At 44.6% G+C, this 17,189-nt stretch overlaps 1 protein-coding gene across 1 annotated transcript; it reads right to left on the minus strand.

Moving 5' to 3' along the window:
* Positions 1 to 1,561: 1,561 nt before the first annotated feature.
* LOC129466790 (putative inactive cytochrome P450 2G1) lies at positions 1,562 to 4,704 on the minus strand. The gene is made up of 4 exons (XM_055250798.1): positions 4,588 to 4,704; positions 4,335 to 4,476; positions 1,829 to 1,890; positions 1,562 to 1,618 (listed from the first exon to the last, which is right to left on the minus strand). The coding sequence occupies exons 1-4, from the start codon at positions 4,702 to 4,704 to the stop codon at positions 1,562 to 1,564; spliced, it is 378 nt and encodes a 125-aa protein (XP_055106773.1).
* Between the last annotated feature and the right edge of the window lie 12,485 nt (positions 4,705 to 17,189).

Here is a 17,189-nt window from a genome sequence, read left to right on the forward strand (position 1 = left end):
GAGATGAAGAGAGAGAGAGAGAGACAGACAGAGAGCACCAGGGAGAGATGGCGAGAGAGAGAGACAGAGAAAGAGATGAGAGAGAGAGATGGAGAGAAAGAGAGACAGATAGCACCGGGGGAGATGGGGGGGAGAGAGAGACAGAGAAAGAAGGACAAAGAGCACCAAGGAGAGAGGGAGGGGAGTGGAGAAAGCCAAACAGACTGAGAAAGAGAGAGACCAAGAGCACCAGGGAGAGATGAGGTATTGAGACAGATGAAGATAGAGAGAGAAGAGAGAGAGAGACAGAAAGACAGAGGGCACAAGGCAGAGATGGAGACAGAGAGAGGTGGGGAGAGGAGAGAGAGACGGAGAGAGAGAGAGAGAGCACCAAGGAGAGATGAAAAGAAAGGGAGAGACAGAGAGAACCAGGGAGAGACAGAGAGAGAAAGAAAGACAAAGTGCCAGAGAGAGAGAAGGGGGAGAGGAAGGGAGGGAAGGAGGGGAAGGAGAGGGAGGGAGGGAAGAAGGTGGGAAGGGATGGAGGGAATAACTGGGACCCAGTGAAACAGGGAGAAGGAATCTGAGAAAGACACAGGACACCGTTAGAGGGAGAAGCAGAGAGAGATGGAAAGAGACACACACAGAGAAAGGAAGAGGTGGACAGCTAGAGAGACGCTCACTCAGAAAGGTGTAAATGCAGATACAGACAGACCCAGAGCCCTGGATAGACCTAGACAAGTGAAAAAGAGAGACTCAGAGGAGAGAGTCAGAGAAGTACAGAGTGACTGATCTAGAAGTTCAAAGAGTAGGACAGAGAGACACAGGAAAAGAAGAAACAGCCCAATGAAGGAAGCAGAGACTTGCCTTGGGCAGAAACGGAGGGTGGCAGCAGGGTGGAGAAATACCACCCGATCTAAGGGGTGGGTGGCCTGGCCCAGACATGCCAGCTATAGGGGAAACAAGCTCCACACCACCCAGCAGGTACCCTGAGTCCAGCGGAGACAAAGGAGTTAGAAAGAGACAGAGTAAGAGTTTAAAAGGCGGGTCCGGGGGACCGGAGCATCGGAGGCCCAGAGCCCTTTGGCTCTGCCTAATTTATTGGTTTACAAGCTCTTTGTTCTTAGGGCAGATGGGAGGGAGAGGAACAGATGAGGAAAAGGATTAATCAATGAAGGAGAACTCGTGAGTCATTCAATAAGATGAATAGCAGTGGCGATTTCTGTGTATTTCCTTGAGCAAAGACGTGTGTCTAAACTACTTAAGATCTTTAACTTATCGGAACTGAAATGGGTGGGAGTGGGTTTCAGGAGAAGCCAAGATGTTTGATTATACTCCACTGCTTCTAGGGAGTGCTATCTCCCTGATCAACCTGTGAAATGCCACTGAGCAGTTGTGCTCTCAGGGCATAAAGACGTGAAGGCAATAAGGAGACTTTTCTCCTCAGAGGCCACCCATGGCTCCCCATGGGTGTCTCACATGGGGGAGACCAACTCATCTGGCACTCTAGAAACTCTTTTTCCCACATGTCTCCCTTTTTTTGTTTCTATTAATTTTTTTTAATTAATAACCGCTATTGCTATCATGGCTCGTTCACAGTGTCTGGCTTCTCTCCGAAGGCGTCGTCTGCATCTGTAGACTAAAAACAAACAGCATAAACAGACACAAACCAAAATAAAATTTGCAATTGTTGATCCACCTATGGTTTTAATCCACTTTAAAGGATTGGTATTAGAAATGCCGTCAGTGGCTCCAGCAAGAATATCAGCTCCAAGCAACAGGTTGAGATGAGCCTGGGATACCTCAAAAAGTTGTTTTTTCACTTTAGCAATACCTAGTGTTAAATTACCTTCTTTTCCTTGTAGGTTACATCTAATCGTCTCCCAGTGGTGTACAGTGGCATTATAAGAGCTAGGAATAATATAAAAATCAGAAGTATTCCGATCACATTGCTCCAAGTTCATAATCCAATCTCCCATCCAAATTACTGTTTGACGGAGATCATTAATTTGATTTGCCAATTTTTGATCCATTTGGCTTTGGGAATTCCAAAGCTTAGAAGAATTTTTCTGCCAACTATCCACAAAACCCACAGTTTGAATAGAAGAGGGCAAAGCAACACTAGCAGTAGCAGCAGTAGCTGTGACAGCTATAAGGCCCGTGATCACAGCTATTAAAGTAAATATGAATCATTTTGATCTATTAAGTATTCCTTTTAGTACTTCAGTGATAATATGTATAGAGGGAGAGGCCTCCCAAGGTCTACTGAGGAAAACAGGTATCCAAACTCCTTCTTGGGCCCTAACCAGTAAAATGCTGTTATCTTTATTAAAGGTAGAATTAATGCAGGTAAAAAGATGACAGTTGAGGCATGTTATGGTTTGAGAGTCAGGTATGATATTAATCTTTCCCACTGCCAACATAAAAGGAGGTTTAACACAACTCTGCAATGGGACCGTCTGATTAGAGGTCATGGCTACAGCATTCCTTCCTCCTCTGGATGAGTAGGGCCTTGGTTGTCTGTTGGTTCAGGCATCCAGACACTATCATTAACATAAACCTCCACTGGGGTGTCTAACCATGTAATAGGCCTAATCAGTGGTGGGAATGGAATTTAGGCCCAATAAGTGTAATTTTGATCTGCCTCAGCTAGAGGGTGACTCACCACCAAGGAGATTACCACCATCATAGCTACCATTAGATTACTGGTGGTCAGTGGCTTGTTCTGAGACCTCAGGTTCTCTTCTGCAATGTGAGCTAGTCTCTTCATCTGCCTGCAGGTCGGAGGAGTTGCTTGATGAGTTTTACTGGTTTCCATCTGCCTAACAGAGATGTTCATCTGAGCCATCTGATGAACTGGGGGTGCAGAGACGTTCTGAGGTCTTTTCCTCTTCCTTGGATTCTGGCTCATGGCACAACTTAAGATGTCTTGTGGGTACCCAGACAGGAAGCTGATTCTCTCCTGGTGAGATACAAGCAAACCCTTGAGATACAAACAAGACCCACTGGGGCCTTTTGTTTGGGCCACTTTTTTGGTCATTGATAAAGAGCTATGATCGACACATCTGCTCCTGTGTCGACCACACCCTCAAATTGTTTTCCTTGAATAGTGACCATACAAATAGGTCTATTGTCAGAGACTTGATTTACCCAATAGGCAGGTTTGCCTGCTGAATTTTGATTGCTGACCACACAGACCAAGCAGACAAGAGAATATCATGGCCCTCTTGTTGTGTTCATTTTAAGTCTGCTCCGAACTTGTCCCAGTCTTTTGCATTCATGGTTCCATATTCCGGGAACCAAGGGGAATACTTTTCTATGAGATGGAACAAAGATGTGAGATTTTGGGTACTCAGAATTGCCCCTCTGTGGCACAATAACTGCTGCACCAGGCTTAAGTAATTAGCAAACTTACTCTCAGCCTGACCCATATTTTCCTGAGGTTACCCTGGAATTCTCCAAGCACACTACTTACCCATAGAACTTGAAGTGAAAGTATATTCAGATGCCCCTTTTCTGTCGTCCTCCTCTTTCCATGCTCTAGCGTTCCTTCACCAGATTATTTGTAGAGATTATGGGGAGCCCCACGTTGGGCGCCAGATGTTGGGGAAACCAGCCCCACACCACCCTGTGGGTACCGTGAGTCCAACGGAGACAAAAGAGTTGGAAAGAAAGAGAGTGAGAATTTAAAAGGCGGGTCCGGGGGACCAGAGTATCAGAGGCTTGCTCACGGCCCAGAGCCCTTTGGCTCTGCCTAATTTATTGGCTTACAAGCTCTTTGTTCTTAGGGCAGATGGGAGGGCAAGGAAGGGATGAGGAAAAGGATTAATCAATGAAGGAGAACTCGTGAGGTATTCAGTAAGATGGGCAGATTTGCCCTGCTGCTTATGTTCACACAGCCTGCAAACTAGGAGTGCTTTTGGCATTTTAAAATGGTTGGAGAAAAAAGACTCTTTTGTGATATATGAAGATAAAACAAAATTCAAATTTCAGCATCCGTAAACAGTTTTTCAGGCTCACACACACTTATTCATTTACATATTGTCTATGGCTCCTTTCATAGATCAGTGGCAAAGGTTCAGAGACTATCTGGCTGGAAAAATAGAAAATATGTCTTATTTTGTTCTTAACAGCCAGTTGGTTTATGCCCTGTTTAGTGCTATTAGCATCCTAACTTTTTTTCCTAATTATCAGAGTCAATCGTCCTAATATTTACTAATTCTGGGATTCTAAAACTTTATGGTTCTATGATACAAGCTTCAAATTCACAATATGACTTGAACTGCAAATACAGACCAGTGGCTGGGGGGTGGATTTAGCACATGCCTGGAGGAAGTCAGACCAGAGAAACCTACCAGAGGAAAAAGGCACAAAGTCTTCATTCTTCTTGAAGCGGCCCTGCTCATCCACAAAGTGCTGGGAATAGAAGGCATCTGGGTAGCAGAAGTGTTTGGGGTCTTTGAGGACAGAGCCAAGCAGGGGAAATACGTCTGTGCCCTGGGGTGAAAATGGGGGCAGTTAGGAGAAATCAGTGTTGGGCTACAGAGGTAGGGAACCAGGGAGAGAGAAGAGTACAGTGGAAGGGAGGCAATGAGGGTGGAACCCCACCTTGGGCAGAAGGTAACCTCGAAACTGAGTGTCCCGGATGACGTTGTGGGGGACACCCATCGGTACGATGTCTACCAGTCTCTGTATTTCATGGATGACAACATCTGTGTAGGGCATCTTGACCCAGTCATCCACCCTTGGGAGCCAGTGTGGTCCAATCACCTGGTTAATCTCTTCGTGGATCTTAGCTGGAAGGGGCCAGAAAATATAGCGGAGAATGGCACAAAATAAAACAAAACAAAGCAAAACAAAACAAAGCAAAACAAAAGCAGATGTTTTTGTTAGGAAAGCCAGGGCAAATCATGCATTCTAAGCTCCAGCAGAAAGAGATCTCAGATGCAAGCCATGCATGTTTGGTTGCTTCTTTTTTTTTTTTTTTTTTTTTGACAGCCTGTCACACAAGCTGGTGTGCAATGGCACGATCTTGGCTCACTGCAACCTCCACCTCCCGGGTTCAAGTGATTCTCTTGCCTCAGCCTCCAGAGTAACTGCGATTACAGGCACCTGCCACCGGCCTGGTTAAGTTTTGTATTTTTAATAGAGACAGGGTTTCACCATGTTGGTCAAGCTGGTCTTGAACTCCTCACCTCATGATCCACCCACATCAGCCTCCCAAAGTGCTGGGATTATAGGCGTGAGCCACCACACCAGGCCTGTTTGGTCGCTTCTTTAACTTAACAACTGACACACTGGTGGTGTTCAATTACTCATCAGACATCGGGAGACAGGCAGCTTGCAGTCTTGAATGCTGCCAGGACATTTGGTCTTTACTTAAAAGCACCAAAAAGCCATGGTCCCAGCTTGGCTGTCATACATGGGTTTTTTACAGAATGGGAAAGAGGCATGCTAGGTGACTAGGACAGGATTGACACAAATGACAAGCAGTTATGTGACTGATTAAGATCACCACTGGTGGAGTTACTCCTCTTTATGGTTTAGGGATGAGTGACTTCACCTTCTGAACTTATGTTTCATCATCTTCAAAATGAGTGTGATGTTTGGACAAGGTCATAGAGTTGTAAATATTACATAAAGTCTGGTATGCAAGGAACTAGGATGGTGCTTGGCACATAGAAGCATCCAATAAATGTTTGATTTTCTTTTCTTTTTCTTTTTTCTTTCTTTTTTTTTTTTGAGACAGAGTCTTTCTCTGTACCCCAGGCTGGAGTGCAGTGGTGCAATCTTGGCTCACTGCAACCTCTGCCTCCTGGGATCAAATGACTGTCGTGCCTCAGTCTCCCAAGTAGCTGGGATTACAGGTGTGCACTACCACGCCTGGCTAATTTTTGCATTTTTAGTGGAGAAAGGGTTTCACCATATTGGCCAGGCTAGTCTTGAAGTCCTGGCCTCAAGCAATTTGCCCATCTCTGCTTCCCAAAGTGCTGGGATTACAGGCGTGAGCCACTGCACCCGGCCTGATTATTTAGACCAGTGAAAGACAACTCAGACAATGGAGGCGACACCGGAAACGTTTGAGTGGAAGTGTGTTAGTGTCTCTCATCTGCACCAGGAGAAATCCTTTGGCTTGTTTTGAATTGCATTATTAAGGAGAGGAGCCAAAATTGGGAATTTTCCTTAAGCAAGTAGTGAGTTCCTCATTACTAAAGTTACCCAAATGGACCAGATCAGAAGTTTTTGGAGACGGATTCTATCTAACTTTGGCAGGGCGGTTGGCTCAATAATGGCCAGCAAAGATAACCACTTCCAGGTCTCTAAAACCTAATGCCTGGAAGGCTATGTATGTATATAAGGGTAACAAAAACACAAGAGAGACTTTGAAAATGCCAGTAAATTAAGAATCTTGAGACGAAAAGATTAGCCTGGGTTGTCGAGATTGGCCCTCAATATAATATCGTGTGTCTGTATAAGAGAGAGGCAGGAGAATCAGAGTTAGAAAAAAAAAAAACGTGAGGCTAGGCGCAGTGGCTCACACCTGTAATTCCATCATTTTGGGAGGCCAAGGCAGGTGGATTACCTGAGGTCAGGAGTTTGAGACCAGCCTGGCCAACATGGTGAAACCCTGTCTCTACTAAAAATACAAAATTAGCTGGGTGTGGTGGCACACGCCTGTAATCCCAGCTACTCAGGAGGCTGAGGCAAGAGAATCGCTTGAACCCAGGAGGCAGAGGTTGCATGAGCTGAGATCACGCCACTGCACCACAGCCTGGGCAACAGAGGAAGACTCTGTCTCCAAAATAATAAAAAAGAATAAAAGATGCGATGCCAGAAGCAAATAGAGGTTTGAAGAAGCTACGCTGCTGGCTTTGAAGATAGAGGACAGAGTCCTGAACCCAGGATTACAAAGAGTACAGCTTTAACACCCAGAAAAGGCAGAAAATCAGATGGTCCATTGGTGTCAGCTAGTGAAAGCCTGTTTGAACTTCTGAAATTCAGAACAGAAGGAAAATACATTTGTGTTGTTTTAGATGACTAAGTTCCTGGCAATTTGTTACAGCAGCCACAGGCCACAGACACCAAGTAGAAGATTAAGTTAAATGACCTCCCAAAGTCAGGGATTTTGTGTTTCTGCGTCCTGAAGTTCTAAAGGGTGAAGAGTCATGAGGATTCAGTATCATCATCCATATAAAATAATTAGCACAATGCCTGGCATACAGTAAACACTCAAGAAAAGCTAGTTGAACTTAATCATTATTTTTTATTATTATTGCTTAAATGTGTTGATGTTAGAGACTCACATATTTGGGGAAAAGTGGGATAAGGGACACATTATAAAAGTTCCTGAATTCTGTCTAGCTCTACCAATAATTCCATTTGGGCAATTTAAAAAATCCTTCCCGGCTGGGCATGGTGGCTCACGCCTGTAATCCCAGCACTTTGGGAGGCCGAGGCAGGCAGATCATGAGGTCAGGAGTTGGAGACCAGCCTGGCCAACATGGCGAAAGTCCGTCTCTACTAAAAATACAACAATTAGCCGGACGTGGTTGCAGGTGCCTGTAATCCCAGCTACTCAGGAGGCTGAGGCAGGAGAATCGCTTGAACCTGGGAGGTGGAGGTTGCAGTGAGCTGAGATCGTGCCATTGCACTCCAGCCTGGGCAACAAGAGCAAGACTCTGTCTCAAAACAAAACAAAACAAAATCCTTCCCTTGCCCTCACCTACACCTTCTGTAAAACAAGATCAGTAGATCTGGGAAGAATTTGTCTAGAATAATGCACATATTCACAAATACACAATTTTATGAAAATTTCTGGGGTACATGGGCATTTGAAGCTTTTATATAGACCTGTTAATCACCCATGTAGACCAGGCAAGGCGCCTCAGGTGTAGAGAAAATGTGTCTCTATTTCTACCTCTTATGTAATTTTGTCTGTTTTTTTTTCTTTTTTTCAGCCTCTCTGTCTTTTCTCTATAGATCCCAGTGTTTCTAGACCCTATTTTTTGGTGGAACTGAACTCCTTCAAAAACACAATGAAATGAGTATAGAGTTTAACATTTGCAAGATAAAAAAGTTCAAAAGATTTTTTTCATGACATGAATATACTTAACACTACTGAACTGGACACTTAAAATAGTGAATATGGTAAATTTTATGTTATTTATTTTTTGGCCACAATACAGATATACAAATGTAATGAAATTTGAGCCTGTCTTCAAGAAAAGTCACAAAGTCACATGTCACCAAAATCTGTGTAGGATATCAAGAGCTCACAGACCCCCTCCGAGATCCACTGATGAATGTTTCTAGATAAGTGGTCTCTAAGGGTCTTCCATGTTAATTGTTTTGTTGTTGTTGTTGTTTTTTTAACAGACAGAGTCTCACTGTGTCTCCCATACTGAAGTGCAGTGGCATGATCATAGCTTACTGCAGCCTTGAACTCCTGGGCTCAAGCAACCTCCAGCCTCAGCCCCACAACTGGCTGACACTACAGGCATGTGCCACCATGCCCAGCTCATGTAAACTCTTTTTTCTTCTTTCTTTTTTTTTTTTTTGAGACGGAGTCTCGCTCTGTCACCCAGGCTGGAGTGCAGTGGTGCAATCTCCGCTCACTGCAAGCTCCACCTCCCAGGTTCACGCCATTCTCCTGTCTCAGCCTCCTGAGTAGCTGGGACTACAGGTGCCCGCCACCACGCCCAGCTAATTTTTTTGTATTTTTAGTGGAGACTTGGCTTGTGGTGAGCCAAGATCATGCCATTGCACTCCAGCCTGGGTAACAAGAGTGAAACTCTGTCTAAAAAAAAAAAAATATATATATATATATATATATATCACTAATCCATTAAAAATAAGAGCAGAAATAACACAGAAAACAGTTTAGAGTCAGATGGCATAGGCTCAAAATAAAATTATCCTACCACTTACTGTGTAACATTAACCTTTATCTTAGCTTTTTCTTTTCTTTTTTTTTTTTTTTTGAGACAGAGTTTCACTCTTGTTGCCCAAGCTGGTGTACAATGGTGCAATCTCAGCTCACTATAACCTCCACCTCCAGAGTTCAAGCGATTCTCCTGCCTCAGCCTCCCAAGCAGCTAGGATTACAGGCGCCCACCACTATGCCCAGCTAATATTTTTTTTAATTTTTAGTAGAAACGGGATTTCACCATATTGGCCAGGCTGGTCTCAAACTCCTGACCTCAGGTGATCCGCCCACCTCAGCCTCCCAAAGTGCTGGGATTACAGGCGTGAGCCACCGTGCCTGGCCCATCTTAGCTTTTTCATTGACAACATTAGTATAATGTTAACAGTTCTCCTAAGGGAGTCAGTGCAATAAGCCATGTAGACTACTTACCAAAGAACCTGGCACATAGGGAGTGCATTGCAGTCATTTCTGGTTTTATTGATTTTGTTGTAGTTGCTACCTACCACGACCTTGGAAGTTTCGCTCTATTGAAGCCAGTTCTCCATGGCCACTGAACTCATCCACTTGGTCTATCAAGGCTTCCTTCACTGCTTCGTGTCCACATAAAACCACCACTGGCCAGGACCCATGTACTGAGTGAGCAAAGGGCCGTATTTCTCCCTGAGCTTGGAGTGAAGGAAAATACAGTAGGAGGGGCTGATTGGAGTACCAAGCATAGGCCAATTGAGGATTTTAGAGGATGGCGATTTCAGAGGGATATAAACATGGTACTAAGGAACCAAGGTAAATCTGGGCTTGGAAGGAATACTGGGAAAGAGGCACGGAAGTCTTGGCTTCTGTCATCCTCGGCAAAAGCTCATCCCTCCCTACAAGACTTACTGTCTGCATCTCTAAAATAACGGACCTGGATTCAATAAATTCCAAGATTCATACTTCTCTCTCTGAAATGTTAAATTTCTAGAATCTTAAGATTTCATGATACCAAGTCTCAAAGTGCTAAGACAAGCTGAGTCAAAGAATCCTGTGTTTAAAAATATAATGTACTGTGATTCCAGAGTCCTGAGATCATGAAAATCTTATTTCAATGCACTGAGAATGTGTGTTTCCAACATTTTAGGATTCTGGAATTTCCGAATTCTAAGATTTGCAAAGTCTGTGTTTCTGAGAGTCTATCTTTTAGAAGTCATAAGGTTCTATGTGAATCTGGCTATAGGATTAGTTGCTTTTAGCCCTGTTAAAGGAGACAGACAGACTCACCTTCATGAAAGACTGAAACTTAGCATCAGTTCAAACTTGCAGCAGGTTCCCCAGGAAAGGAATTGGTGTAGGACGCGGGGGCAGCTTTCCTGCCTTATCCATTCGTTTCCAGGCAATGAGGATGAGTAGGCAAGACAAGCAGAGTGCCAGAAAGGTGGTGACAGCCCCTCCCATCTCTATGGTGCCAGGTCAACATGTTCTGTCCTGGGCACCAGATCCTGCCTAAGTAGGTCCTGGGAGATCAGATTATACTGAAATCTGAACACCCTGGGATTCAAGTTTTCCGGGTTTGAGTGTCATCGGGGAAGAGATTGCTTTATATGGGGGGTGGTTATATAACCTATAATCTCCCACCTGAATAAAGGTAAATTGAATTCACACAGGGAAATCCTTAACCTTTAAGTTAAGTGACTTAAATCAAGTCACTCAACCTCTGGGACTTGTTTCCCCATCTATCAAATAGGGAAACCATGTTGCTGTTTTTTTTTTTATTGTTTTATTTTTTGAGACAGATTCTCACTCTGTCACCCAGGCTGGAGTGTAGTGGTGTAATCTTATTTCAACTTCTGCCTCCAGGGTTCAAGCGATTCTCATGCCTCAGCCTCCCAAGTAGCTAGGACTACAGGTGCACACCACCATGCCCAGCTAATTTTTGTATTTTTCTAGAGATGTGGTTTCACCGTGTTGGCCAGGCTGGTCTCGAACTCCTGGCCTCAAGTGATCCACCCCCCTCAGCCTCTTAAAGTGCTGGAATTACGGGCGTGAGCCACTGCAGCTGGCAGACCATGTTGTTTTAGAAAGTTTTGATAGACAACAAGGAAAACTCTTTGTTCATTACTTAATTAAGGATAACCCTAATTAAAGTTATTAAATTTTTTTAATTGACACATAATAATTGTACATATTTGTGGGGTACAGCGTGATGTTTTGATACGTGTATGCAATGTATAACAATCAAATTCAGGTAATTATTATATCCATTACTGAGACATTTGTCATTTCTTTGTGGTAAGAACATTCAAAATCCTCTCTTCTAACTATTTTGAAATATGCAATGTATTATTGTTAACTACAGCCACCCTACTGTATAATGGAACACTAGAATGTTAATAAGGAAAGTAAGCTGAAGATTTAGAAAACAAGAGAAATAAATCAATTGAAAGGGTTTTGTTCAAAAAGTTCTTGTTTTCTACTCAAGATGTTAAATAACAATAATCAAAGATTACCTGTGTTGGTGTATCAGAACTTTGCTGTATCAAATTAAAAAAGAAAAAAAGAACTTTGCTGTAGTGTGTGTTGGTGTGCATGTGTGTGTGTTTTGAAAGTCTAAGGTGTAGAGATCACCTCTGAACCCCAGTCTCTGGAGGAGAACATCTCTTCCAGTGCAATTAGTGATTGCGCTCCTTAATAATCTAAAAAGTGATTCACTACCTTTTCCACACCAAATATTTTCAAAGCCTTATTGTCCTGAAATGAACTTCCTGGATATTATATCCTACCCACATATACTATTTATCAAAATTCAATGTCCTTTTCTCACGAGTGTATTCTCAGACTTGGAAACAGAATCCCTCAAGGTATCTGTAAGTTTTGGGAATGGGGTTTGGCTGGCTGAGCTGAGGCATCATGTGTCCAGAATTGGTGGAAATTCTGGGAAAACTGAGTAACTCACACACAGTGCCACCTTCTGTCTCTTGGATCTGCTGCTAGAATGCCTTTCTTGGAGTAGAGGCTCAGCTCAGCCCATCTCCTTTGACTCTCTTAGCTTTCACCTCCCCATCCCATTCTGATCCTCACCCACAGCATTTAACACCCATTCAGGGTGGTGGCGTGTGTGTGGTGATGGTGGTTGGTTGTGAGTCTGGTTTTCCTATTCAGACAGGAAGGGAGAGAGCAAATACCCTTAGAACAGAGCTCCCTTCACCATCCCACCTCCAGATAGGAAGCCAGGAGTGGAGGAACTTCAACTGAAAAGTAGAAGCAAGCTAAAGCGGAAAAATAATTGCAGAGGACTTGAGGCAGAGAAATTCAGAGCATGGCAGATTATGCCAGGTATTATGTGATGGAGACAGAAATCAAGACTGAGAGAAAATAGAGATGCATAGAAACAGAACCAGAGTGAGATCAAAATAGAGATGAGGACGGGCACAGTAACTCACACCTGTAATCCCAGCACTTTGGGAGGCCAAAGCAGGTGGATCACCTGAGGTCAAGAGTTTGAGATCAGCCTGGCCAACATGGTGAAATCCTGTCCCTACTAAAAATACATGCACACACACACACACACACACACAATTAGCCAGGCATGGTGGCGGGTGCCTGTAATCCCAACTACTCAGGAGACTGAGGCAGGAGAATTGCTTGAACCCGGGAGGTGGAGGTTGCAGTGAGCCAAGATCGCGCCACTGCACTCCAGCCTGGGCAACAAGAGCGAGACTCTGTCTCAAAAACAAAACAAAGCAAACAAACAAACAAAACAAAATTGAGATGAGAGAGAGAGAGCGATTCAGTGAGTCAAAGATAAATGTCAAGGAGGACACAGAGACAAAAGATAATTCAAAGAAACAGAGAGAGGGAGATAGAAGTAGAAAGAATAAAAGACAGGAAAAAAGTTTCAGTGAGAAAGAGACTGAGAAAGTGACATAAGGCTGAGAAGAGAATCAAGAGGAACCCAAAGAGTGAACGCACCCATGACTCAGAGAGAAATCCAACTAGACAAAAAGTTGGAGATGGAGATGAACAAAGAGAAAGGCAAAGAAACAAAGAGATACAGGGACAAGAGAGAAACCCAGGTCTGAGTGGGATAGAGAGAAGGAGATTTGTGCTCCAGAGGGTGTGTGCATGAAATGGAACCTGGGTCATTTTTTGCCTAGTCACATGCCCCTTTTTCTGGGACTAAGAAATGTGATGCTGCCAGAATATTTTTTTTTTTTTCGAGATGGAGTTTTGCTCTGTTGCCCAGGCTAGAGTGCACTGGTGTGATCTTGGCTCACTGCAACCTCCACCCCCCGGGTTCATACTTTGTTTTGTTTTTATTTTTAATGTTTTTGATTTAAAATCGGGGTTATTGTTGTTGTTGTTGATGTTGATGTTGTTTTGAGACGGAGTCTCACTCTGTCCCCTAGGCTGGAGTGCAGTGGCGTGATCTCTGTTCACTGCAACCTCTGCCTCCCAGGTTCGAGTGGTTCTCCTGCCACAGCCTCCCCAGTAGCTGGGACTACAGGGGCACACCCAGCTAATATTTGTATTTTTAGTAGAGACAGGGTTTCACCGTGTTGGCCAGGATGGTCTTGATCTCCTGACCTCATGATCCACCCACCTCAGCCTCCCAAAGTGCTGGGATTACAGGCGTGAACCACCGTTCCCGTCCGGCCTTAAAATCTGTTTCAACTGGTATAAGTTATAGCTACTACTGCTTGCTGTTAGTTTTTGTTTGCATGGAATATCTTTTTCCATCTATGTACTTTCAGTCTATATGCGTCTTTACAGGTAAAATGAGTTTCTTATAGGCAGCATATAGTTGCATCATGTTTGTTTGTTTTTGTTTGTCTTGTTTTTGAGACAGAGTCTCTACTAAAAGTACAAAAAATTAGCCAGGCATGGTGGCAGGCACCTGTAGTCCCAGCTACTCAGGAGGCTGAGGCAGGAGCATGCCATGAACCCGGGAGGTGGAGCTTGCAGTGAGCCGAGATTATGCCACTGCACTCCAGCCTGGGTGACAGAGCGAGATTCTGTATCAAAAAAAAAAAAAAAAGTTGTTCAGTCATGGTGGCTCATCCCTGTAATCCCAACGCTTTGGGTGGCTGAGGCAGATGGATCACCTGAGGTCAGGTGTTCAAGACCACCCTGGCCAACATGGAGAAACACGGTTTCTACAAAAATACAAAAATTAGCTGGGCATGATGGCGGGTGGCTGTAATCCCAGCACTTTGGGAGGCCGAGGCAGGCAGATCATGAGGTCAGGAGATCGAGGCCATCCTGGTTAATACGGTGAAACCCCGTCTCTACTAAAAATACAAAAAATTAGCCAGGCGTGGTGGTGGGCACCTGTAGTCCCAGCTACTCGGGAGGCTGAGGCAGGAGAATGGCATGAACCTGGGAGGTGGAGCTTGCAGTGAGCCAAGACTTTTTTTTCTAACATTTTGAAATCTTTTGTTACATGTTTACATGGAAGTATTTGAAGAAGCACAACAGACTACAAGCAGTTTTTCTAATGTTTCATAAAGAAAAACAGGTGGGGCCTGGCAGTCCAAAGTGGTGATTAACAGCATGAAACTTACATTCACAGCCAGGCGTGGTAGCTCATGCCTGTAATCCCAGCACTTTGGGAGGCCGAAGTGGGCGGATCACCTGAGGTCAGGAGTTTGAGACCAGCCTGACAAACATGGTGAAACCCCGTGTCTACTAAAAATACAAAAATTAGCTGCGTGTGGTGGCCATAATCCCAGCTACTTGGGAGGCTGAGGCTGGAGAATCACTTGAACCCAGGAGGCAGAGGATGCAGTGAGCCAAGATCGCGCCATTGCACTCGAGCCTGGGGAACAAGAGCGAAAGAGCAAAACTCCATCTCAAAAAGAAAAAAAAAAATTTACCATCACACAACACCACATTAAGGCTCTACACTCATTAGCTGTGAAATGCAGAAGCAAGTCACTTATGACCGACTTTGGGGGCCTTACCTAACTCATTTGCAAAATGGAGAGGATAAAGCCAACCTCAGTCTTGCAATGAGGAGTTTAACTAAGATTATGCTCATAAAAAGCTTCCTGCAGGTCTGGGAGTTTTTTCAAGCAGATAAATGGAGCTGGGATAGGACTGTTTTAATCTAAACACAGATGAGCACTGGAAAACATCAGATGTTCACGTGTATGCAACATGGCCCACAAGTCTGCATACAGACACCAGAATGAACACATGAAAACATCCACATACTGGCCGGGCGCGGTGGCTCACACCTATAATCCCAGCACTTTGGGAGTCCGAGGTGGGTGGATCACGAGGTCAGGAGATCGAGACCATCCTGGCTAACATGGTGAAACCCCATCTCTATTAAAAATACAAAAAATTAGCCGGGCATGGTGGCAGGCGCCTGTAGCCCCAGCCACTCAGGAGACTGAGGCAGGAGAATGGTGTAAACCTGGGAGGCAGAGCTTCCAGTCAGCCAAGATCATGCCACTGCCCTCCAGCCTGGGGACAGAGCGAGTCTCTGTCTCAAAAAAAAAAAACAAAAAAAAAAAAAAGAAAAAACATCCACATACTTATATGTAGTCACCCAGTTGTGAATGCATGCACACAAATATAAATATGCAGCATACATCTTGTTTTACACAGAAATGCACATCGTAGACACCCCTAAATCATGTGTGCACACACGCTGTATGCAGAGACAGACACAAAGATTGGCAAGCATTGAGAAACAGTGGCACACCCTGTCAGGCACACACACACATGTGCATGTGCAGACATAAGTTGGAATGGATACCCATTATTAAGCACAAACATACACCCCACAAAGCCTGGTGCACACATAAATTCATGTATCAACATGAACATACTGAAACATACATGCACATAGACACTACAAGCATGCACCCAGAATGACACACAGACAGTTGTATGAATGAGGATAAACATGGCAGAGGCATCCAGGAGAACTCACTGGACAAAATGGCACAAAACACAAAGATGCAGGAGCCCACAGGGTGATTGAGGGGAACACTGACTTGCAGGGAAGGAGAAAGAGAAGATAGAAAGACAGGATCCAAGACAACGGTAGACAGACAGGTGGGCAAAGTCCTGTGCAGGGCTCCAGGGCCAACCAGAATAACCTGAGAGTCTAATGCTGCTCTGTCCTTCCACAGATACTGCCTAACTCAGCACCACACTCCAGGAGGCCATGAAGCATTAATTTCCTATTCACAGCTCCATGGGGTAAAGCTTGGCTGTGCTGAGGAAGGGATGGGGAAAGAGGTTCCCAAAGACTCTGTCCCTTTCCTCCTTCCCAAAGGAAAAGATTTGTGAGCTTTAGACTAGAGGATGTAAAAGCAAGGAATGTGCTTAGGGAACATCTCATCCATCCGCTTCATCCTACAGATTAAAGAGAACGACTACTATTCATTGAGCACTTACTGCCATGAACCTCATCTGCATTAACACATATGCTTCTCCCCTAAATACCTGAAGAGGTAAGAGCTGTTCTTGGCTCCATAAGGCTCAGAGAGATGAAGTCAGTGGTTCAAGGCCACACAACAGAGAAAGGAGAAGGTTAGGATTCCAATCCAGGCCTTAATCATTGTACCATCCATCCAGAAAGGGAAACTGAGGCCCAGCAAAGGAAAAGGATCTTCCTGGGTTTGCCACTAACTCACTCCGAAAGCCTGTTCCCAAGACACTGCCCACTGGGACAAGTCCCTCCCACATGATTTCAGACATCATTCTCTCACTCCATGCTCTAGGGTAATCAACAAGTCCAAAATCGATTGACCTCTATGTCCACAAATATTAGAGTTCTCCCAACCTGTCTCTCCCCACCCCCTCCCTGGCCAGGTCATGGCAACCTGCCGATCACTCAGTGCACTTCCTAGTGCCAACCCCACTGAGAAACAAACTCTCCAGATTTCTGTCTCCCACCTTTTTAAGAAACAAGAAGGAAAAGGAGAAGCCAGGCCCAGGTGCAGGCTGGTGACCAGGATTAGAGGGATTGATATCAGCCAAGCTGGTGCTAATCCTCCTTCCCACCTCTTCCCCTCCAAAATCAACAAACAACTTTCCTCTCTCTGCCTTGTTCTCTGACCTTTGCTCCCTCCACACAGGTCTCAGAGCTCAGCATCCTAGAACACTTTGAGCAAGATGTCAGTCCTGGGGGGGCCAACCTCACCGACCTCCACTTGTCCACAGTTGGTGACCCAGAGGACAGGTGCAACACTGGAAGGTCCAAACATCAGAGTCTGTCCTGTGCCCATCTGGGGCCCCTCTCAGGGTCTGGCAGAGGCTCATCTCAGACCCACATAGGACCAATATCGCACCT

This window comes from Symphalangus syndactylus, chromosome 17 (genome assembly GCF_028878055.3).
Source record: "Symphalangus syndactylus isolate Jambi chromosome 17, NHGRI_mSymSyn1-v2.1_pri, whole genome shotgun sequence".
In the NCBI taxonomy this organism is placed as follows: domain Eukaryota; kingdom Metazoa; phylum Chordata; class Mammalia; order Primates; family Hylobatidae; genus Symphalangus; species Symphalangus syndactylus.